This window comes from Pongo pygmaeus, chromosome 4, assembly GCF_028885625.2.
Source record: "Pongo pygmaeus isolate AG05252 chromosome 4, NHGRI_mPonPyg2-v2.0_pri, whole genome shotgun sequence".
In the NCBI taxonomy this organism is placed as follows: domain Eukaryota; kingdom Metazoa; phylum Chordata; class Mammalia; order Primates; family Hominidae; genus Pongo; species Pongo pygmaeus.
Window position 1 is genome coordinate 72,187,276 of NC_072377.2, and position 25,828 is coordinate 72,213,103.

Genomic DNA, 25,828 nt, shown 5'->3' on the forward strand with positions numbered 1-25,828 from the left:
GTTAGTGTATTTTATGTGTGGTCCAAGACAATTCTTCGTCTTCCGATGTGGCTTAGGGAAGCCAAAAGACTGGACACCCCTGTTCACAGCCACAGGAATCAGTGCTTCCTTTCCCTCTGTTTCTCATCAATCACTTCTCTCATCCCCTCACCTTTCCTTAAGTTTTATAATCATTTATGATAAATATTACAGGAACATAGTAGGAAAGTCTTTGAGGTATTTGAGCTGTTTTATGTAAGAGTGTAGTAAGCAGAAGGAAATTACACTCTGCGAACCTGGAAAGAGGGAAAGGGACAGAATTTGTGGGGTCTGGATTTGTACATCTGTACAGGTATCAAAGTCCAGGATAGTTTGAGGTTGGAGAGAATGGCTGCCTTTAGGAGCCAGGCCCACTGTACCCTGGCTGCCATCACACTGCATTTTCAGCTCCATTACCCATGTTTGTCTTTGCACATGCTGCTCTCTGGGCTTGGCATGCTTCCCCCAGCTCCCCATCCGTCCTCTACCCCACTTAGAATTTCTGCTTCCATTAGACTTGGGATTTCTAAACTTGTCTGCACTTTGGGATCACCTGGGGTGACTTCAGAAACTACTTTACTTCTAGAGATTGTGATTTAATTGGCCTGTTTGTGGCCTTAGTTTTTTTGAAATTTATGAAAGACCCTCCAGTGATTCTAATGTGCAGATAAATTTGAGAACTGCTGTTTTGGACTCTGTTCACCTCGTCTCTCAAACCTACCCTTACTCTCTACCCACCCTTCTGAGTTATTCCCTTCCTCAGTGCTTCTGCCCCACCAGCGCCTGGAGTATCTTGTCCCTGTGTCTCCACCTATCTCCTTGTATTTTATTTGTTTATCCATGTGTCTTGCCACCCCATGACTGCATTCTGGTAGGACTGAGCCTTTTTCCTCTTTCTGTTCTTAACATCCATCATAATGCCTGATTCATAGTAGATATTTAGTGATTGGCTTTTGAATCAAGGGGATAAAACAAAATAGTAATACAATGATTTAAACAAATCGATTCATGTACTTCTGACTCAGGGCATTTTTATTGCCCAGGTAGATATTTCTCCTTTACTTGAAAAACCATTGACTCCCTAATCTCCTGTCATTGCTTAAAGCAATGATAAGTATATAAAATTAAAGAGGAATATGTTCTGTTTTGTGGTATTAGCTTGAGTCACGAAAGCCAGCTTTAGATAAGGGGACAAAGAGGGCTAAGCCTATATTCAATAAAGCTCAAGGAAGTGAGAGTAAAGTGCTGTCAATTTCTAATAAAATAATTCCCCATTGCCTTACTTAAAGAATATTAATTTATCTAATTGATGATAATCTGGTCAATTTATTGTAGCATTAAAAATGCAAATCAGTTAATATACCAAAATATTCATTGTCGTGCCTGAGAATTTTTTAATTTTATTTTATTTTATTAGGTGATAATGGGAGGGATAATTGTGAATGTTTGATTCTGGCAAAATACAATTACTTTCTGTGAAACACATTGTGCATTCATGATATCATTAAGATTAATGAATATAAATGAATGAGCTGGGGATTTCAGACAGAACAGAGGGACTTTATATCAGTGTATAAAACTTGAGACAGACTGCCTTGATTTTTAAGGATAATGTGCTAGAGCCCCTATTAAATTCTTATATAAGCTAGAGAGAAAATAAATCCAAGAAGTTAAATCAACTTCCAGAAGGATCAAACTTCTTAAACGTCTACTGTCATTTTTTGGAAGACTGTTGTAAATGGATTTTGGTAAAAGAAAGCCATCCTTAAATTTTACTTTAAGAACTACTTTAAAGACAACTTTTAATAGTAGTTTCCAGGTCCTGTATACGTAAGAGTGCATGTACATTTTGGTTATAAATCATTGCTCATTTAAATTAGATATGACTTTAGGGTGTTCTTGTATCTTCCTGATGTTCTACCACAGACATCTATTACTTTTATAATTTTAAAATGTTATTAAGAAAACTAGGCTTATGTTTGCTTTTCTTGAACTAAGAGATGGAGAAAGGCAAAAGAGAGAGCACCTGCTCATCAGGGTCTTAGGGAAGAGCCATGGACTCAGTGTATACCCTGACCCCAAGAATCATATGGTATTTTGAGTATTGATGCTCGACTCTGTGGTTTTGTAGTATAAAGAGAAACTTTGCCACTAAAAATAAAACAAAAAACAGAACAGATTTCACTATGGTCTGTACCCTTGTAGTTTAAACATTGTAATTTCCACATCTTCTTGCTCAACTAGATAAATACAAATACTGTGTCCTCAAGTGGTACTTAATGTGACTTCTTCCTATGTATATCTCCTTGGTCTGATCTTCACTTAATGCTTCTGTTTCTCCCACTATATGCATATGTATGTGTGGGTACACGCACATTTGGTTTTTTATTCGTTTGTGTGTCTATCTGAAAGTTCTGCAGGGCAGCACTTGCCCTTGGATTGCTGCTGCAGTGGTGATGAGAAGGATGAGGAAAGTGCAGGAAGAAGGCGGGGAGGTGTTCAGGAACATGGCGGCCACCTCAGCCCTGCATTCTGGCCTGCAAAGCCTGAATTCTTTTGTTAGCTCTGCCTTTTTTTTACTATTTTCATGACCTTGGGCTCTTCTTGGAACCTCATTGTCTCACTTTCTTCATTGGTAAATTGGACCGGTCTCTTTTCTTTCTACATCTCAAGAAACTGATGAGGATTAATGAGATAGAATCTGGAGCCCATTTTGTGTTAAAAAGAGTCCACTTAAGGGATGCTAGAAGACGGGGAAGAAGGGGAACACACATTGCTTACTGTGTTATGTGATAGAGTCTCAGGGAGCACTTCTCTTTCAACTGTTAACTGTTAACTAGTTGGCAGGTGGCAGCCTCATTTCTATTTGTATCTGAAATGGATGACATGTTAGTGCAGGATGATAGAAAGTCAAACCAAATGTAGGGACTGGTGGAATGATGAGCAAGATTCATGGGGGAACATCTAGCCTTCTGCATTGCTACCTGAAAGAAACTTAGCTATTTAAAAAATAATAATTTATATATACCTCTCAAACCTATTTGGCTGCTCAGTATTTGTGAAAGTCACCAGAAGTGCTTGGCTATGTGTGTGTAATGCAAACAAGATCAGAGTGAAGCTTGTGGTCAAAATCTCAGAATTCATTTAATGTGATGCCTCTAGGTAGACTAAGGCTGAAGACATGATCTTAAACTTAGGGTTTAAAATAGTCAGCTTGCGCAGGTGCTTCAGATCTATGTTGTAATGCCTGTCAATATAAAAACACAGATGTAAGAAAGAATGCTTGATTAATTCACATGAGGGGTTCCATATTAATTTTAGTTAACATGTATGTATTTGGTCAATCATATTTTAAATTCCAGGGTGACCAGCTTGGTTTTTCTCCTTAGAAAATTTTCCAGAGTTTTTTCCATTTTGTGTTTACATTTTTTTTTTTTTTTGAGAAGTTTGGCTAGGCAACAGTGCATTTAACCTAGAACTTAGCTTCTCCTCACTGTGGGATTTTTTTTTTTTTCAACAGGGTCTCACTCTGTCCCCCAGGCTGGAGTGCACTGGTACGATCTCAGCTCACTGCTGCTTAGATCTCCCAGGCTCAATTGATCCTCCCACCTCAGCCTCCCAAGTAGCTGGGACTACAGGCACACAGCACCATACCCAGCTAATTTTTGTGGGTTTTTTTTTTTTTTTTTTTTTGTAGAGATGGGGTTTCAAACTTCTTAAACATTACAAACTATGTTGCCCAGGCCTGTCTCGAACTCCTGGGCTAAAACAATCCTCCTGCCTTGGCCCCTCAAAGTGCCGGGATTATAGGTGTGCATCACTGCACTCAGCCACTGTGGGATTTTTTAAATACATGTATAACCTGAACGAGCTTTTCTAATCTCTGATGTAGTAGCTATACTTGGAATATAGAGTACAAAATTTAAAAAATAATAATTTTCCTTGATCTTTTATCTCTAGGTATATCTTTTCACTTTAGGGATAATTGTAGGAATCTGTGTTTCAGAAGCTCATAAAATACTTAGATGATGCCGGTAGTATTATCTTCAGTAAATATACATGTTAACATATGAGTTTCTAAAGCTTGTGCAATTGATAGGTATCATACAATGGCAATACTGCCAACATTACTTCACTCATCTATTCCTTTCTTAATCTATATATTAATATGACATATGGGACTTTACTAAATATTAGTTCATGGTCCCAGTGTTAGCTGTGCATCATTTAGACATGAAGGGACATAATTGGAAAAATATATATTGGAGCTATTTCCAATCATCAGATCTTCATAAACACTCTCGTATGAAAAAAATGAAGTTCTATTACCCAGTTTTATTAGAAATGCTATATTTTGTTGGATTCGTGTGTTTGCAAAGTAGAGAATATTTTCCTGCTGTGATTGATGTTAGGGCATTTATGAGGATAGTCTGCTATATTTCATATGTATATAATGGTGTCATTGTTAAAATGTTCAAAAGAAAATTATGTATGTGATTTATATTTTATTATTTCCTCCTAGGATGTAATTTTTTCAATACCATGATTCCTGTCATGTTGTCAGTAGTGATTTGATGGCTAATATGCCAGAAATAATTAGATAAAAAAAAGATGATGCAAACGTCAAGGCAATATAGCTTTCTTGTGAAAAGCCTTAAGCAAAATCATGCATGTTACATTGTAGAAATCACGAATTGCATACATTTAAGAAGTCTTCAGGATTGCAGGTGGGAAGGAAAACTGAACACAGGAAACATGGGATGCGGCATATTTCATAGGCCTATGCTTGCCACTGACCCCACCTGCAATTTTTGCTAAATGAAATGTGTTTTAGAAAATGCTACTCTTTGGATAAATTCAGACTTTGGTGTATTATCAGTGGGAATGTGTTAGACCCTCTCTTTTCTTTGGAGTGGGAAAAATTCCTTCTTTCCCTGGAAGGCAGACTGCCCCTTGTTTTAGTCTTTCTGACAGGTTTAAAGTCTGTTTTATTTGGTGAGAAAAAGACATATACAGTACATGTCTGCTGTTTCTTTACCTTTGTTAACTTTAGAGGCTAGAACTTTATTTTAAAATTTCTAATGACTATTTTAAAATATAGGGAAAGAAAATCTGTGGTTTTGGTATTTGTTCCTGAGTGTAATATCTCCTGGTACTTTAAATACTGTGGAACCTGTTTCCAGATGTCATTTTACTTTTGAGTTTTGATGACACTGGTAATTAATATCTGGTTCATTTGTATGTTACTTTAATGAATAGTAAATATTCCTAAAGATTAGCCATTAATAACAGCAGGCAGTAATATTGTAATATTATGGCATTAATTTTATATGGTAATAAAGATTCGTGTCAACCTTAGCTAAGGGTTTAACCTGTTCTCAGGGTGAACATTAATGCTGTAGTGTGTGTTTTAGGCATGTGAGGCTCAGCTCATCACTGGTTTCTGAGCTCTGCTGTCTGACTTGGGAGACTGGTGTTGAGGAGGGGCTGATGGGAAACCTCGGTGCCCTCCTCAGCCTTGAGCATGTTCAGGGCAGGATCCTTGAAGCCAGGAAGGTAGCTGAGCAGCTGTGTGAAGCAGATGCTTGGTGAGATGGTAATGGCCTGGAGGAAGATGGGGAGGGCTGGGAGACAGGACTGTGGGTTCAGTAGGGAGGGACCAGGTGTCCCCAGTGAGGGGCATGGGCTGTCCTTACCTTGAGGGCAGTGAGACCAGTTTCTCAATTTCCCAGAAGGTTGCCTCTTCTTCACTTCCCCAGCTTCCTGATGATAAGCCCATAATATTTTCATTTTACAAATGAGAAACCAGAGCTCAAGGAAGTTCAGGGACGTGCCCAGCCTCCCGGGTTTCTCTTTGGCAAAGCCTGCATGGGGACTGGCTCTCAGCACCTGGTGCTTCTAAGTACACTGGGGAGGCATGGCTTCTGGGAAGTCAAGGCATATGTCAGAGTTGGGGTTTTTCCTCCTTTCTTCCCAGAACTGCTCAGAACAGAGTGAGCAGCCTTGCCCTGAGTCATTTCACCTAAACGGAAAGAGAATTAAGGAGTTGCCTTCAATGGTAAATTCCAGAAAAAGCATCAGACTAGAAAATGAAGAGCTGCCAGAACCCCTGCAAGTTAGCAGGGATGTGTGTTATGCCTGGCATGGCAATGGAAAGGGTGCTCTTGGTTTTGTGGAATCCACTTGATTGTAAATAAATGTGTTATATTTAGGACTGTATAATTTTGAAGTCAGAAGGATGAAGAGTTGTTCAAACTCAGAGTGGAGGCCCAGAGACATTTAAGAGGAAAGTAGACAGAAGCCTGTTTCTGACCAGCCCTCTTCCTTCACCCCTCCTGCCCAGGGGGGTATCTCTAGTTTCCCCTCTAAAGTAGCTGGGGCCCTGCTGCTTTTCTCTTTTATAGGCACATGGCTCAGAGAATTGGGGATTCAGAATGTTCCTTCTGGTGTGTTCTGACCATTGACAACTTAGGGATATGCTCATTTTTCCTTAGGAGCTAAAGGATCTGACACCTTTCACATTATTAATTCACTTTGAAAGCACTGTTTCCTTCTTTATTTAAACTCCAAGAGGTGGTAGAGCATGATGTTAGGGGCCCAAACTCTGGAGTCAACCTGATCAAGGTTGGTATTGTATCCCAGCTGATATGGTTTGGCTTTGTGTCCCCAGCCAAGTCTCATCTTGAATTATAATCTTCATAATCCCCATGTGTCAAGGGAGAAATCAGATAGAGGTAACTGGATCATGGGGGCAGTTTCCCCCATGCTGTTCTCATGATAGTGAGTGAGTTCTCATGAGATTTAGTGGTTTTATAAGGGGCTCTTCCCTTCTTCACTTGGCACTTCTCCTTCCTGTCATGTCGTGAAGAAGGTGGCTTGCTTCCCCTTCACCTTCTGCTGTGATTGTAAGTTTCCTGAGGCCTCCCCAGCCATGCTGAACTGTGAGTCAATTAAACCTCTTTCCTTTATAAATTTTCCAGTCTCAGGCAGTTCTTTTAGGTAGTATGAAAATGGCTTGGCTGTGGAATCTAAGGGAGTTATTTAACTTCTCTGAGTGTTGATTCCTCATCTGTGAAATGGGTTTTATAATGGCTCTTCACTTAAGTGGTGAGGATTTGATGAGATGATACATATAAGTACTTACAGCAATGACTGGCATGTAATGTGATCAACAAATGTTGGCCATTGTTTTGTTTTGAGACTGAGTCTTGCTGTGTCGCTCAGGCAGGAGTGCAGTGACGTGATCTCGGCTCACTGCAACCTCCACTTCCTGGGTTCAAGAGATTCTCATGCCTCAGCCTCCTGAGTAGCTGGGATTACAGGTGTGTGCTGCCACATCCCACTAATTTTTATATGTTTAGTAGAGATGGAGTTTCACCATGTTGGCTAGGGTGGTCTCGAACTCCTGACCTCATCCACCTGCCTCGGCCTCTCAAAGTGTTGGGATTACAGGCGTGGACCATGGTGTCTGGCCGGCCATTGTTATTAATATTTAGAAGTGAAACATGGGGGAAAATAAAGTACAAAAATTAAGAAGGAATTTAAATGTAGACACTAATCTCACAGCTGTGTTGCTCTTTGGCATTCAAGATATGATTATAATCACAATAATGGATGTATGTATTTTCATGAATCATCTGTTTCTCCTTTGTAATCTTTTATGAGCTAATACAACATATTCATTGGCCACTGGCAGTTATCTATGAATGGAAAGAAGTAATCAGTGAATGAATGGAGATATTCATCCACTCGGTCATATTGACTTACCTCTGAATGAACATTTAGAGAGACATATGAACCCTTGGTCTGTTGTCTACAAGTAACCAATGGGATATTTATTTTATGGCTACCTTGTTGAGAAGTAGTGATCATGGTCACACTTAACGCGAGAAGATGTTTAGGAGAGATCCCACCCCAGATTGTAGTGATGGTATTGGAAATTACATTCCTAGCACACCAAGAACTCTGACTGGTGGGATGAGAGGCAGGGCAACACAGTGGCACTCCTTTCTGTCAGTCCTCTGTCACTCTTCCTTCTGGCTAATGTGGTGGGAGAAACAGCTTTACCAGAGGACGATCCTCTCCACTGCCCTCCGACTTCAGCTCCCATCGCTTTTGGATAGGCAGTTCAGCGAGAGCTGCTGGATGGGGCTGGATTAGGCCAGTGGAGTGGAGTGGGAACTCCTCAAATGTTCCTCACAGCAGTTCCTCGATGAACATTTCAGTTGCTGAAGAATGGGTAACATCAGAAGGTTTGTTTACTTTGGGGTAACCAACACAGAACTAGTGAAGAGAGAGGTAACTTATTTCTAAGTACTGTCATGCGTCACTTAACAAGGACATGTTCCGAGAAATGTGTTGCTAGGTGATTTCATTGTTGTGTGAACATCGTTGAGTGTACTTACACAAACCTAGATGATATAGCCTATTGCTCCTAGTCTACAAACCTATACAGCATGTTATTGTACTGAATACGTAGTCAGTTGCAACACAATGGCAAGTATTCGTGTATCTAAACATAGAAAACATACCTTAAAAATACAATATAAAAGATATTTTATATCTGTATAGGGCACTTATGAATGGAGCTTGCAGGATTGGAAGTTGCTGTGGGTGAGTCAATGAGTGAGTGGTGAGTGAATGTGAAGACCTCTTACATTGCAGTGCACTACTGTAGACTTTACAAATAATGTACACTTAGGCTACACTGAATTTATAAACAATATTTTTCTTTATTCAATAATTAACCTTAGCTTACTGTAACCTTTTTACTTTATAGACTTTTTAATTTTAAAAACTTTTAAATTCTTTCGCAATATCACTTAGCTTAAAACACACATTATGTGGCTGTAGCAAAATATTTTTTTCTTTATATTCTTTAAGCTTTTTTCTATTTAAAAATGTATTTTTTAACTTTTTAACCTTTTTTGTTAAAAACTAAGACACACACACACACACACAAAGGCCTAGTCCTACACAGAGTCAGGATCATCAAAGTGTCATTAGGCAAAAGGATGTTTTCAGCCCTATTATAATCTTATGGGACCACCATCATACATGTGGCCCGTCATTGGCTGAAATGTCAGTATGTAGCACTTGACTGCATGTGAAAAATATCTGGCCATGTAAAGCAGAGGAGAGTCCATATCCTTGTACCAAACATCACTGTGGACAATATTACAAAATCTCAATGTACACTTTTTTGAAATGTGTCAACCAAACGTTTTCTTTCCCCGTGGTTTTTCTCAGTTGGTATTTGGAATTGTTTTTGTTTCTGTAAACCATTTAATTGCAATACTTCTTAAAATTTAAATTTGACCTTTATTACAGTGACCATGGATTTTGAGTATTCCAGGAAGTAAATTATGCTTATAATAGAGTGGGCATGTGGTGTATCCATACAAGTGATTTTTTTTAATGAAATACTGCAAAGCCCCTGGCTTTAGATTACAATTAATGACAAAGCCTACCAGATTTTATGATTTGAATACACATGTAAAAGCAATACATATGGAGGCTGGTACTTTGTGAATTGACTCACAATATTGTGAATATATTCCATGAAGGTATAAAATCACAAGAAAAATGAGTTTATTAATGGAAATTAGGCTAGATCCTAATTATTACCTGTGAATAGTGTCATCATTTGAAGTTTTTATTGCATTTTAACACATGGCTTATCTTGATGAGAAAATATATAGCAAAGGGTAAATGTAGCAATTTTCCTTTTACTATTCCCTCTGCTAAGCCATTATTGCTTGATGTTATTTTTCAGCAGCCTTTCATTTTTGTCCCAAATGTTTTTGCCTCTGGCTGATTTTATTTCTTTAAAATGTATGTGTATCACTTCTCAAAATGATACATTTTGACAGGTAATCGATATTTTTTCATACTAGATTTGATGGTATGATGGTCATAATCCTCATTTTAGACTTAGTTAATGGTGGAACACTCACTTAGATTTTATCTCAAAATATTCCTTTGTTAAGAAAAATACTTTTCGTCCTTAGCCAGATTCCTATTTATCACTCCCACCACCTCCCAAACACCTCGAGCTGCAGAGTGCCTAAGATGCATGCACGTCAGCTGACATTTTGACAGTGTGTCCTCGAAATGTCTTCTGATAGTACTTCCAACTAGCTTACATGATTGGTCACAGAAAAGATACTTCTGGGCTCGCTCTCTACCTGTTTTGTTTTGTTTTCCTGATGACCCGATTTGTGTTTCAAGGGGAAAACTGGTTTGTCCTCCCACGACCCCCCATCCCCCGTCTCTTTCTCTGTAGTGGGAACTTGTTGCCCTCCTCTAGACCCTAGTTTTTCTAGAAGGACCAGCACAATGAAGATTGTAGTCCTCAGAGTAGAAGTGTATGTGAGTACACCATGCCTGGCTTTTGCTTTTAAAATTTGGGCTTCTTGGGTCAAGATTTTTTCCAAAATCAGTCAGGACTTCCTTTTGCCTCTGTGGGCAGATAGCAATGACACCATAAGCTGGTAAATATATTTGGAGCTGCTGCCAAGGCTTTGTCTAAAACAACTCTTGACATTCAGGGAACTTTCTGTGCTCCTCTCTCAGGAGGTTGACTTGAGGGAGAAAGTGGGCAACAATTGTCATTCCCTTTGTTTTCACTGAAGAGCCAGATTTTCTCTTTGCAGGAACAGATTAAAGTGCAGGTGAGCCTGTGAAGTTTGGGGGTCTGTTCTCCACCAGCGTTACAGATTGCCAAAAGATAGAACAAGGCTGGCCCTTTCTCCCTCTCTTAGGTGGCTTTTGTTTCTTTTATTTTTGTCCTTTGATTTAAACAAAAAGCATAGTTTTAAAAATCTTTTTTAAAAATTCATTTGTGCTAGAGTTTGTTGATACACTTTGACTTGAAGAATGACCAGTTTTTGTGCTGTATTTTGCTTTAGAGATGATATTACTCCTCCACACATAAGCGAGAGCTAAAAACTCTCTGGGGTTTTCTTCCTTAAGTGGTATCAAATCAACATGCCTAAGTGGAAAAACACCCTGACACCCTTCTCTGCTGGGGTGGCATTTCTTGACAGGCTCCTCTTTGTATGTCTGGAGATAGATGCAAAGACTGTTTGGGAACATAAAATGCAATCAATTTTCCTCAGTAGTTAGATTCATAAATCCCTGAGCTATTTTTAATGACATAATCTAATCAATTGATAGCAAGCCTAATAGTGTGTTGACAGACAGAAAGAGATGGAAAACCAGTGGAATAGCAGGTAAATGGGTAGGGAACCACTAGACACTTCCCTTCTCCCACATTTAAACATCACTAGATAACTGGGTTAAGTAAAATCCTGGAGTTACTGATTTAAAAAAAGTTTATACCTGTCTTCCTAACTTTCAAGAAAAATAATTATTCTAATGGATAGAGTGAAAGAGGTAGTTCTTAGACAAAGTACAGTTAGTCCTTGTATCTCTCTCAGGATCAAACTATTCTCTCAATTTAAATATCTTTAGAATAGACATCAAGAAGGAATAATTTATTATAAATTGGTAGTGTCGTACGTTGTTACTCCTGTGCCATGCTAGTAATGAAAACTTAATATTCATCTCTTGGTTGCTTTCAATTGAAATAAGATGAGGATGAACGGAGTAAACAAGCTGAAACAGACTGTGAAATTGCACACGATGGGAATTTTTTTTTTAGCTGCTTATAGACTGTACATAGGTTAAATATTCCAAGTAATGATGGCTCTTAGAATCCCCTCCACCCCACCTTTTTACATTTTGGTCAGGTATCAGCAGAACTAAGTTATTATCATGAGGGAAATTAAAATCTAAACTGTTTCTGTCTTTGGGCTAGGAACTGACGGGCAGGTATTTATGTAAATGAATGGGCTTTCATGCTGGGAGGTGTAAAGGGTTTGGTGGCTGCAGAGCAGCTGCCCTGAGCCCGCCGTTTTCAGGTTTGCAGGCAGCATGTGTGTTCTGCTACATTTTTGTTTTCTTTGATGCCTTCAGAAGAGATGAGCGCCAGGCATAGTGGTGCTGCTTGGCTGACCAGCTGTGCCCTAGTTTTTCACCATCCCAATCAGCGGCTGCCTTTTACACAGGTGTCTGTCACCGCTGATTTACTTAGCCACTGTGACCTTATAGTTGCTTCAGATGGGGCTTGACCTAAAGCTACTGCCGAAAGCCATTTCGTGGGCTCCTGGAATGCCACAGCCAGTATTTTGAAGAAGAGAAAACAAGGATTTCACGATTTCCTGTCCAATAGCAAGAGCCTCCTCCGCCTGGATAAATGCATTAGGTGTCTGAGCCCACTTGCTGCTCTCTCCCACCGAACTGCAAGCATCCGTGATCTCCGAAGTTGCTGGAGTGAATAACTAAGCTGGACCAGCTGACTCCGGGCTCCAATCAGCTAGAGCGTGATGTAAGTGTTTAGCAGCTGCCGGGCTCTGAATTAGCGTGCCGAAGTAGAGGTAGTACAGCATGGCTAGACTGTTGTGAGAGGCTCAGAGAAAGCAGAGGGTGATATGGATGAGTCCAGCATTCTAAGACGAAGAGGGCTCCAGGTAGGAGACTGCTCCATTCTTGACATGTGGCATTGTCAGTGGCCAGCCATTGAGGATTTCAAAGTTCCCTTGTCATTCCTTTACTGGGCACGAATATGTGCATAATTCTTAGTATCTACATGGCAACGCTATACGGAGTTTCTAGTTACAGGTATGACACATCACAGGGTTCAGTGAGGAAGCTGCTTTTGTCAGAGACAATAGATACGACTTTTAGTTTGACACTTTGGTGGTTTGTTTTTCTACGGGTTATTCAAAAATAGTTAAATCGTGGCTGGCAGTGACAGCTGATGCACTGATCTGGCATGCTGTCAAGTGTCTGGGAAGTCTGTAGAGGGGTAGCAACTCCTTTCAATTCTGGGAACACGGGACTCAATTTTGTGTCGGGATCAACCTCCGCTCGGCGGCATCTGTCTGATCGCCTTGCAGTTGTGTGCAGCTGCTGGGAATTTTCCCCGTCAGTGAAATGAAAGTTTTTGCTGGCAGCTCAATCAAAGTTTGCTGTAATTTGTTTATGTTGAGATGAGAAAAGATATGTATCTCACTGCCTTGCTTTTTTGTGCCCAAGTTTCTCTAATGAAATTACTCTGACTTTATTGTACAAATACATTCTGAGTTAAAACTTGGCAAATCAGAAAACTTGGGGAAAAAACAACAACAAAACATCTGCTTGGCAGTTTATAAGTTTAAGGAAGCCAGAACATAAGTATGTTCAACATTAGTATGGTTAACTCCTGCATAACTCTTTGTCCTGTATATAAGTGATATTTTTCTTTGTGAAAGAATCTAATCATTAGCCATTGTTAAACTCTTATATATTATTTTGATATTAAAAAAATGCTTGGAATACAGAATATACAGCACATTTAGAAATGTTTCCTTAATATTAAGTCTTTGAATTTCAGCTGGTCTAGCTGTCTGCTTTTTGTTCTAAGTATCAATTATTAATACTAATATTCATATTACTATAATATTAATATTATAGGCAACTAAAGGATTATTTGCAGCTAAACAAAAGAGGGATTAGAGAAGTTGGGGTTACATACCATCTATTGTTCAAACCTAAGTAAACAGACTACCTCCTTAATGAATTTCAGTGTGGTCATTGTTTTTGAATGCGCAGTGAGGTTAGTCACTGCTGTGGATTTCCTTTTCTTTGTTTTCATCACCTCTATAAAGTTCTGGTAATGCACAGCTGTTTGTGTCCACGTCCTCTTTGGGGTCACTTGTTAAATATGGAAAGGCCCTTTGTTAAAAAGATGATTAACTCTGTTAAACTCTGAATAGTTCAGATTATTAGTGACTGGATAGTAATTCTTCTGTGAGTTTTCTCTTTCCTTTAATTCATTTTAAATGATCTGAAAATGTGTTTTTCAGAAGAAATTCCTTTTTTGAGTTTTTGTTATTTCTGTAATATGTCTATTATCACAACTTCAAAGGAGATAGTTGAAGCATATGGTGCTTGTGAGGGGCATGGATTTCGTGGGCCTTTAATTTTAGAAATAAAGGAATCATTATTTTTCATTAATTAAAATAATGGAGCTATTTTCTATTTAAAAGATTTGCTACAAAACAAAGGAATACTTGCTAATATATTATTAGAGTGCTAGGTTTTTATTGTACTTAATATACTTTTTCTACACCTGCCGTCCTCTGTATAGTGGATAAGGAATATTTTCTCTTCTGGATGAGATAAGTCTTCATGCTGTGAAAAATAACAACATAAAAGTGCTTAAAAGTTCTGCCACTTCATGGTTACAGCTTTACTGTGGCTTAATACAAAACCTATTTTGCTTTTACTCCCATTGCATCTAACATTTAAAGAAAGACATTACATAGAGTAGCTGTTTTTAGAAATTCCAATGTAAGGAAACTATTTACAGAATACACACTTTATGTATTTGTATTACCACACATGTCACTGTAGAGTTCATAAGAGTAACGCCACCTAGTGAATTTAAGAATTAAGTTAATTTACAAATATAGATGGCTATGTGGAACATCTGAACCTGCCAGTGAGGTATACCTGTGCTAGTAAAGCTAGGCTGAAACCTGCATCTCTCTATTCCTGGCTCCAATCCTATGTTGTGAGGTAATCCTGACACACCCTCTTGGTGTCTGTGTATTATTCTGTAAAATGCATGCTGTAATATATGACTTTTGAGTGTACTAAATAAGTAGATGGGTAGAGTTGAGTTCTTTAAAGTTAAGGGTCATATAATAAATGTACTAGCATCTAGGAGGAACCCAATAAATATTGTTGAAAACCAAGGGATGATTTCTATTCTCTATAACATTCCGTATCATTGCTTATGAAATGAACTTGTTGTATTTATATACCATGTTTGTTGTCTGAATTTGTCCTTAAGTTAGAACAGTTATCAGTAAACCTAGTAAACATTTATTTACAGGGATCATTATGACAGGCTAATATAGGGGAGTTTACATTATTTTAAAAAGCATCTGTGCATTGAATAGATACATAGTATGTGAGACAAACCAGCTCTTTAACTTAAAGCCCAGTGTCAAAAATCTGGAGTATACACTATTCTAATTCTCAATCTAATTTTACAATAATGTATTATGTGTTTAGTATAAAATGATGCAGTATGTATTTAGGACCAATTTTTAAAAGTTCAGTACCTCTAGTTTTTAAAACACGAGACTATTAGTGATGTTTTCAAAATTTGGACTTTGAAAAATTATTTTCAGTCAGAACATATAATTTCTCAAAGCATGACAAGCTCATAAAATGGCAGCACAACTGAGTTGTTCGTCTTAAGTGACTGCACTTTTCCATCTTTTCTATGGACTGTATTAATATTTCCAGTACTACTGATAGCACTTCAATCACTGCCTTTGAAATGAGAATGAGAGAAAGCAGCCCCAGTGGTTTCCAGTGTTAGAATCTAGGAAACTTTTCAGATTGCATCTCAAAACATAGGAAATTCTGATGGATGAATGGGCTTGGGCCGACCTTGTACTTGGGGCAATTTGAATTTCTAGACAGGTCTAATTCATCAAGGGATAACTGGTTCCTTTTGGGCCTAATATTCCTCATACGTGGATCATATTTTTTAACTGTCAGGGAAATTAATTGTTTCAGTGATTTCTGTTATATGTTTCTCTTTGTTTGTTTTAATGAAAGTGTCCCTGTCCCTAATGTGATAGATCCTAAGGCTGGAGAACAATGAACAACAGGCATCGCAAGGCAGGCATGACTTACTAAAAGAGAAGGGCATCCCAGAGCAGCTGACGATGCCTTTCCTACCATCCTCTGGTGCTTTGCTCTGCCTGGCATCGTCTTCTCATGATCACCTTCCCACACACACCCCCCAGTTAAATATTACTATTTCCATCCACTTCCAGACTCTCACATGCAGCTAGAATGTGAAAAAATGTTTTCCCCAAATTTCCTCTATGATGCAGTTAAACATCAACAAAAAGCAATGAAATGTTTATTGTTTAGACTTCTAGATCTGTGAGTGTGTTTAGGTTTTTTTGTTTTGTTTGCTTCTCTTTCTTCTAAACCCGACTTCATACCCCCTACCCCTGTCCCCTGCCCTTCCCACCTTATTTAAAACAACAACAAAAAGATAACATTCTTACCCTGGCCTGGGCTCTGATTTTCCACTGGCCTTGGTCTAGAATTCAGTTTTAGGAAACAAAATAGCAGATAGATTCTTATGTTCTAACTGAGCATCAAACTGCCTCTGTCTCATGCTGCGTGAATGTATATTCAAGTCACAATGTCTCAGTGTTTCTTCTGTGTCAACCTTAATATAATTATGGGTATGTTTACACTTTACTTGAAATTCAATAGTAGGATCATTACATGGGAGTATTACTCTGTCTATGTTCATTTGAAGACTCTGAGTGGCTATAGGGAAGAAGTCTAGTTGGAGGATTATAATAGAAACATTTATGATAATATTAATTCATCTTTGGGATAAAACACTTTTGTTCTTCAGCAATTCCAGAAAGACATTGAGACTTCTTTGGGACAGGAAGTATCCAGATGGCAAATGAACTTTTTGCAGTTGTGGGTCCTTAGTTTACTAGACAAATCAATGCCATATCCGAGAGGTGTTTCTTGTCCATTGGAGGAGTTCAATTTCTGCCTCTGAAATAGATATAGTACTGTAGTTTCTATTTCCTGATCCTTAGGGGATAAAAATGGCATGTCCTCAAAATCTTGTGTTCAGAAAAAATTCTGTTTTATACTCTAAGAGTTGATTTTAACTGTAAAATAAACAAATTTGTTTACTGGCACCTCTTTTGCACCTTCTGGCTCTCTGGTATAATTGTTAATAAACCACAACATTGTCATCTCTGTATTTTGGTCAATGAAACAGCAATTCTCCAAGTCATTCTAGTTCCCACCTTTGATTTCCCCATCTCTTGACTCCTGTCACCAAACCCTGTCAATTCTACCGTCGAAGTATGTCTAGAGGCTAGGCCTAGCTTCTCGCACACCTGGATTTTGGAAATGTCTGGTACCCCACTGAACCCAGACCCATCTCCAATTCATCCTGCTTTTTAGCCCAGAGTCCATATCACTACCCTGGTGTAAGATCCTCCTATGACTTCTCCTGATCTACTCCAGGGTAGGCTAAAAATGCATACTGTGAGTTTAGCCACAGTCTTCTTTCAGGTCTCATCTCTAAATCTTTGCCTTCCAGATTCCTGTTTCATAACCTGTTTTCCCAGTGTTTGGAACCTCCAAACTGCATGTATCCCCTTTACCTACACTATCCTTTCTTTATTTTGCACATGTTCTTCTGCTTATTAGCGATTAATGTGAATTTTAATTTTCATGAAATTTTCTATATTTACTGCATTCTGTTCTGAACTTGATAATAGTCATGATTTTATTTATTTGCAATCTAATCCTATAACATGCATTATTTTAAATAATTTAAAATTATTTCATGTAGGAGTATGTTACACTGAAACTATAAAACCATTGAGGATTACTGGTTTTAGAGTCAGATATGTGTTTGGTGATATTGAATAGCTCTGTAACTTGTGTTAAGTTTCTTGACCACTCTGAATCTCCATGTCCACGTCTGTAAAATGGAGATAACTAAATGAGGCATTTAAAGATTGAAGGAGATTATAAATCTTTTATCACAATGCCTGGCACATTGTACTTAGTTAATGTTAGCTCTCTTCCCTCTATCACCACTAAGACTTGCACAGCAATTTTAAGTAATTAAATATGGGTATCAGGCAGGGTCCAGGCAATGAAAAGGTGGCATACATATCTTAGATAATTTGAGAAGAACTTAATAGAGAGATTGTTGTAAAAACTATGGACAGGAATTGGGAAAATTTAAGGGATGTTGCAGTACCAGGAGCTAGAAGTGACAGGGAGCCATTACCACCTCTAGGCCCAAAGGGGTGAGAGAGGGAACAGTTATAGAACCCGGAGACAGCGAAGATGTGAGACAGAACCTGTGACCTTAGGTAAAAGGACACAGCCAGTCATATCTGCAGGGAGGTACCGGGGGTATCTCAACCTTATTTTCTGAACTCTTGTTGTGCTCCCCATTAGCAGAAGCCAGCTCAGACATCAGAGGGAAAGGGAGCCCATGGATGTTGTCCATGCAGGCCAGACTCGGGGGCCCAGCATGGGGTGGAGAGTAGATCCAGATGGGCAAATGAAGTACACCTAACATGGTTTATAAGGAACACATGCTGGGCTGCCCCTTGCTCTTAGCATTTTGCAAGCCAAAGTCAGTGTTCAGGTGTTCATGGCCTACATCACTGGGGCCTGAACAGTTCAGGAATTTGAACAGATTCAAAGCTGCTTTTCATGAAAAGCCATGGCCCCCAGGCATTGCCCACTGTTGTGTGAGATAACATAGACTCACTCTCCAATCAGGCTCTTAATCCTCATGGGAAAATGTTAGTTCATCCCCTTCCATTTTAGTATCTGAAGCACATGGCGCTCCTTTGAATCAATAATGCAGGATACCTGTGCTGCAGGTCGTGCAAGCAGTCTCAATTTTAAATTGCTCTGCTCTACAGATCCTGTGATAGCTTGGCTCAGAGAAGTGATGTGTGAGAGGAATAGCCCAGGAGACCTCTTACCATTTATCTCCTGGATTCCCAGGGGTCTGCCCTACAGCAGGTCCTATCACTGGAATGCAATGCACCTACACCACCTATCTCTGCTCCCCTTGAAACCCCTTACAGAATTACAACTTCACATTATGTCCTTGGCTTTTATTGAGTGTTGCTAAAAGGAATGACTGTGAGAAAACATCTTTGCGCTTTTTGTAAATCTCCCTTTGAAGTCTCATCCATTATGTTGTGCCCTGTCTCTTATATTAGGCCCACATGATAAATTAGCTTAGAGTTCAGCACTAAAAAAGTTTCTCCCTCTCTAGGTGAACCAGTTTACTTCTTTTAATCACATAATGAGAGCTGTGACCTATCCTGTATCTTTCCATTCTTGCCTTAGCTGTCCAGACCTGAGTTTCATGCTCAGTTGCAACAGCTTTCTAGATAAAATTAGCCACCACTTCATTATTAATCTTATGGTCCCTTTTAAAGAGTAGTGTGGTTTTGTTTATTATATTAAAAAAAAGTTGCCTCAAAAGATTTCTTACGATGACCCAAATTTTTGATATTGCATTTAAAACAATAAAATTATTTGAAAGAATGACAAAAGACAAGGGAGACTGAAAGCCCAGCTAATCAATAAACTAGATAAACTATAAAAATTGAGAATTACATGAACTTAGGAAGATCAATATGCATGCAACCACCAATCATTTTGTTGTTAGCACTTAGAGCGTAACTAAATAAGATGTTTGAATTTACTTGAAACTTATATTTCAAATAAATTATATGTAACCATAGAGCTTTTTAAAGTGTCTTAGAAATCACTTTTTGATTTTTGGAAGCAATCAAAATCATGGAGATTGGCAGGTAACATGAGATAACAGATGTTAGAGGACCACATTGCCGTTAAAATCATGCTTTTGGGATGGGTGCAATGGCTCACGCCTGTAATCCCAACATTTTGGGAGGCCAAGGTGGGTGGATCGCTTGAGCCCAGAAGTTCGAGATCAGCCTGGGCAACATAGTGAAAACTTGTCTCTACAAAAAAATACAAAAATTAGCCAGATGTGGTGATGTGCGCCTGTAGTCCCACGTACCTGGGAGACTGAGGCCAGAGGATCGCTTGGGCCTGGGAGGTTGAAGCTGCAGTGAGCTGTGTTCGTGCCACCCAGCCTTGGTGACAAAGTGAGACCCTGTCTGGAAAAAAAAAAAAATCATGCTTTTGACAAATATTTAATGATATGGGGAAAAGCTGAAAATAGTGTCAAGTGAAAAGAGCAGGCTGTCTATATAATTTATGTACAGATCATTTAAAGTATGCATTATATGTTGGTGAAGTGTAGAGAAAACGCAATGTTTATACACTGCGGGTGGGAACATAGATTAGTTCGGCCACTGTGGAAAGCAGTTTGGCAGTTTCTCTAAGAATTTAAAATAGAACTACCATTTGACCCAGCAATTCCATTATTTGGGATGTATCCAAAGGAATATAAATTGTTCTATCATAAAACACATGCACGCATGTGTTCATTGTAGTGCTATTTACGATAGCAATGACATGGAATCAACCTAAATGCCCATCAATGGTAGACTGGATAAAGAAAATGTGGTACATATACAATATGGAATACGGCACAGCTGTAAAAATGAATGAGATCATGTCCTTTGCAGCAACATGGATGGACCTGGAGGCTGTTATCCTAAGCATACTAACAAAGGAACAGAAAACCAAATACTGCATGTTCTCACTTTCAAATGGGAGCTAAACACTGAGTACCCATGGACAAAAAGAAGGGAATTTAAGACACCAGAACCTACTTGAGGTTGGGAGGAGGGTGAGGACAAAAAAATGACATAGGGGGTGCCATGCTTATTACCTGGGTTATGGAAGAATCTGTACACTAAACCCTCATAACACACAATTTACCTGTAAAACAAACCACATGTACCCCTGAACCTAAAATAAAAGTTAAAAAGCAAATAAGATGTGCATCATACACAGATACATAGACATACATACATGTGTCTGGGTAAAAGACCGTGCAGGATTGTGTGTGTGTGTGTGTGTGTGTGTGTGTGTGTGTGTGTGTGTATACTGTAGCCTAGTGGGATAGAAGGAAAGAGCATTCATGAGATTTCGAATGTTAACATTGTCTCTACCTCTTACTGCCTGATGTTGGCTAGGCGATTTAATTCCTCACCAATAAAACACTAGCACTTAATTTTAGCAGAGTTGCTAAGTATGAATTCAAATGAGGTATAGAAAGCTTTAAAATATTTATTGTAGCTAACATTGAGAACCTATTTTCTTTTTCTTCATCATTATCATCTAAAATAACATGAAAATGTACTAAAATGTTAATATTCATTATATCTTAGTGGGATATAAATTTTTCTTTGAACCATCCAACAGTAAGCATGTTTTACTTTATAATTAGTTAAATAAGTGGGTTTTGGGTGCCTGTTTTTAACTTTGCTTTCCTTCATTGTCTGAGAAAAGCCTTTATGTAGTATTTAGCACCATCAATGAAAGGTCATTAAAGGCTTTTTTCTATTTTGTGCCGTCTTTTGGAATTGAGCAAGATAAATCAACTTTAGTTTGGTGCATGTCTCTAAACCTTAGGACGTGGTTCACTTGTAGCTGGCTGCCCTATTGAACCACCTGGAAAGCTTTCTAAAGCCTATAGTTTAGATACAATCACAGCAATTCAATTAGCATCTCTCAGGGGTGTGCAGCCAGAGTTGAAACCCACTGCTCTTAAGGGATTAGGGGTCCAAGTAACTCCCAAATCATCAAACCTACAACTTCTCAATATCCAAAAGTAAGGTTTGACAGCCTTTAAAATGTATGTCAGTGCTTTGGTCTCCTTTCTGTCAAGTCTCAAGTGAGACTTGATTGTATATATATATATATATATATATATATATATATATATTTTTTTTTTTTTTTAATGTGGAGGTGTTTGGAAGGTGGATATACTCACCATATTTGTTTGTTGAGCTTCCAAATAACAACAATGATAGTAACATGAGAGCTCAAACCATTAACCAATCTGCCTTGGGGGGCAATTATCATAGTGGAGTAGCTGGAGGCAGCTCTAGACCATTACCTTGAAGGGACCCATGGCACTGGTAGTGTCCAGGTGCAGTTTTATGTTTTTAAAATTGCTGGCACATGCTCCATGGTTTCCATTAGAAAACCACCTCCAGGGCATGATGAGACAGTTGCTTTGTCTCTTGAAATGTTATCCTAATGCTAGAGACAATAATGCCTGTGATTTGGAAACCTTTATCGTAGATACTCTTCAATAATGTGCATGTTTGAGCTCTCAAAACATTGGCTGTTTTACTTAGATTGTGAATGTATGTGCTTTTTTTATGAGGCAGTCAAGGACAGAACCCCATTCTTTGCTTTTCTTTCAACAAATGTTTAATAATAATAATAATAGCATATATTGAACTGTTTGTGTCAGAGAACTGTGTGCTGTGTCTTAAACTTACTTACACTATTGTACTTTTATCTTAGACTCTAGCAGTACAAAAATAAGTGGAATATGACACTGACCTGTGAAGGGTTTCTATTATGGTAGGTGAGACAGACAACAGTTTCTGAAATAGCAAGTGCTACAACTATCATCAGTCAAGATACAGGGGCCTTGAGCATGGCACCCTGCTCTGCTGAAGTAGGCTGGGAAGGCTTCATGGAGGTGGAGATATTTCTGCCAGATGGTGAAGGATGAATAGGCACTGATTAGGCAAGATGAGGATTCTAGGTGGAGGAAGCAACAGTGTGTGCAAGGTGTGGTGGCTGAACAGGGTGCATCTTTTTCAAGGAATTGCAAATAGTGCATGTGGGAAGCAGGAAGTGATTAGCAGAGTCTCAAGAATGATGCTGTCTGTGTTCAGGGATTGGGGTCTCATAGTCTAGCAATAGGAAGCCATTGAAAGACTGTAATCAGGGCATAGAAATATTTTATCAACTGTGAACTATTCTGTCAACTATTAATGAAGAATGCTTGGGAAGAGGCCAAGAATAGAAGTAAGATAAACAGCTAGGAATTTAGAAATGAGGAGGTGGTAGATGATGCTGCTGGACCAAGGTGGTGACAGTGGAATGGAGAAAAGGCAACTGAAGGTAGAATTAACAGGACATGGTGACCTGTTGATGGTTGGCAAAAGAGAGATGAAAGAAGCTTGAGGTGACTCTATGGTTTCAGGAGTTAGGGATTAGAAACAAGAGCAAGAGATAAATGTGACTTGGATGCTGAGAAGAGAATTAGTTCGTTCTGTGAATCTTGAGTTTGAAGTACCTGTGGAAGCCATCTAGGTGCAGATGTTCAGTAAGCAGTTGGATATGTAGTTTTAGACTTCTAAAGAGAGCTCAAGCCTGGAGAGAGACTGTAAAGTTACCAACTATAATAATTAATTGAACTAGACTATGAATAAAGATAAAATGCAATTTCTCCCAGACTCATAGATTTCTGTTAGAATAGTTTTCAAGAATTGTACCATAATGTATATTTTAACACTTATTTTGCAGGAATGGTTAAAATTACATGGTGCACAAAGTAGTTCTGTGGTTTAGTATCAGGCCTGGAAAATAATATGTCCAGCTTTGAAGATGTGTAGTTTTTTTTTCCCCAAATTGCTTCCAACTTTGACAACTTGCCTACAAGTCTCATTCCAATACAGTTTTTAAAAGGCAGAATGAAACATCTCAAACTAGAGGCTGTAATGGAAAAAGCAATTTATTTTTAAACGAAGATGATGAGGTTGGTGTACTGTATTGCTTGAACAGTGAGTGGATTTAAAAGAGTGAGATTACATCAAATTCAGCCAAGATTTTTGTTCCATTTGAATGGAGTATCTGTAATTGAAGATGGGGGTTCAACTAAGGAAAACACATGACACGTACATTTTTATCAGTTTTCTTGCACTCTGTTTCCAGTTTCTTTGTGCATGTATGTGTGTGTGTGTTCACAAAGCCATTACATCATATTGATATATTTTTTTTTAAACTGACACGTTCTTGGGAAACAAATGAGAATACAAGCTTAATTTTACTAGCATCACTTTTTTTTTGAGCTTTGGCCTAGTAGTTTAGTGTGTTGAAAATATGTACTCCTCAGGAAAGTGGTAGGAAGTCAGAGGTAGAATCTGTAACAACTAACTCAAAATGATTAGAGAAAACATTAAATATTTTCTAATTGGAAATTTTAAAATGAAATTTTTTTTGCTTTGTGCTAAAATTTAGAAGCTAGGTCTAGAAATATTTCATTTTATATTTTCATTTTAACATTTTTCATGATGAGATAGTAATTGTTTTATCTTTTTTAATTATCTGTTTTCTCAATTTTAGCATCGTTGTGAATGAAGGTAAAGATTGAATTATGTTGATTCAAGATTGATTTGACTCTATTTTTTCTTTAACACTTTATTCCAAATATAGATTGTTAAGCTCACAGATTCATTTTCCATTTCTGTTTAGCAATCAAGCTAAGAGAAAATATGGTTACTATGAATCAAACTTGGATAGTGTGATAGATTCAATCCTCTTAATTTTTTACTTCCTGTAATAGACATGTAAATGCGTTCCCTTGCTTGGCCTCATGATAGGCAGAGATACTCCTGCCCTTCACCTCCTGACTTTGGGCTCAGCCATGTGACAGTTCATTGGCCAATGAGCTATTAGTGGATGTGTCATGAGCAGAGGCTTAACATATGCTTCTGCATGTTCAAAGTCTTGTGCTTTGGTCATCTACCTTGAGAAGAATATACCCAGGGTAGCTACTGCCTGTTTACTCAGGGTCCCAGAACAACCCCCCGTGGAGCTGACCTACATAAACCTGTAGCCTGGAGTCAAGACCAACAGACCCACATTCTGCCTCTAGACCTACAAATGTGAGAATAAGCCACTAAGTTTTGTAATGAGTTGTTACCAAGCTTTATGATGACAAAGATGACTAACACGGGGGACAAGCATATGTTGTGGTTAAGAGCACTGAAGCACACTACTAGAAGCACTGAAGTCTATTAAATTTCTGTTTGAATGTTGGCCTACCACTTATTGACTTTATTTTCTTGGGCATGCTATTTTCTTCTAAGCTTTATTTTGCCATCAATAAGATATATTACTTACCTCCCAGGAATGTGGTAAAACTAAATAAGATGTGTGCATGTAAATTACTTACAGCAGTGTGAAGCAGAAAGTAAAAACACCACAAGTTCCTAATAAGTTGTGGCTACTGTTACTGTTGTATTTGTAGACAGCTGAGCCTCCTCTTCTCCTTCCCTTGCGTCATATGGCTTTCCCAAATCCTACATTTATGACTCTGGAGCAGGTTAAAACTTTTCTGAGGCTTAGTTTCCTTTTCTATAATATGAAGATACTAAAAATTACCTGACAGGATTATTACGATGACTATACCAATGGTAGGCAAATATCTAACTGTCTTAGTCATTTCTGACTGCTCTAACAAAATGGCATAGACTGTGTGGTGGGAACAGCAGACATTTGTTGCCCACAGTTCTGGAGACTCAGAAGTCTAAAATCAAGGTGCCAGCAGATTTGGTTTCTGGGGAGGGCTCTCTTCCTGGTTTGCAGACAGTTGCCTTCTTGCTATGTGGTGAGAAGAAATCTCATGTCTTTTCTGTTTTTAATAAGGGCATTAATCCCATCATGAGGGCCCCACCTTCATAACCTAATTTAATCCTAATTATCTCCCAAAGGCCCCATCTCTAAATGTTAATACCATCACTTTGTGGATTAGGGCATCAACATATGAACTTTGGGGAGGGGGATACACACATTCAGACCACAGGGTTAGCTCTGGCTAGGCGAATGGGTACTTAATAAAAACAGCTTTATTATGTTCACAATCCATATATTCCTTCATTCCCTTATTTACTCATTTCTTTAAACTCAGTTTTCCATGCCTAGTTTTTGAGTTTGTATTATGAGCCATACGTAAGGCCTTGTACTTTTGACTTAATTCTTGGTTTCTAGCAATCCCTGTTTTCATTACAATGAGATAAGAAAGACTGTGGAAGGCAGGAATTGAAGGAACGAAAGTGCTGCAATTAGGAAGGCATGATATATTAATAAGGTCATTCAAATAGTACTTGTGTGTTTATTGTACTATCCTTTTGCTCCCGTGGGCTTTAAAACAGTAATTCTTTGGAATAAGGGGATTTATAAATGGCAA

At 38.4% G+C, this 25,828-nt stretch overlaps 1 protein-coding gene across 10 annotated transcripts in view; it reads left to right on the forward strand.

Moving 5' to 3' along the window:
• MAST4 (microtubule associated serine/threonine kinase family member 4) overlaps positions 1-25,828 on the forward strand; it is a 569,183-nt gene that overhangs the window by 216,600 nt on the left and 326,755 nt on the right. For 4 of the 10 annotated variants that reach the window (XM_054487550.2, XM_054487552.2, XM_063664865.1 and 1 more), the window contains exon 1: positions 12,420-12,551. The exons of the other annotated variants lie outside the window; for them this stretch is intronic. In XM_054487550.2, coding sequence (XP_054343525.1) covers positions 12,513-12,551 — 39 coding nt within the window. In that variant the 5' untranslated portion in view covers positions 12,420-12,512. Of the gene's footprint in view, positions 1-12,419; positions 12,552-25,828 lie in introns of those variants that run through there. 10 annotated transcript variants of the gene reach the window in all.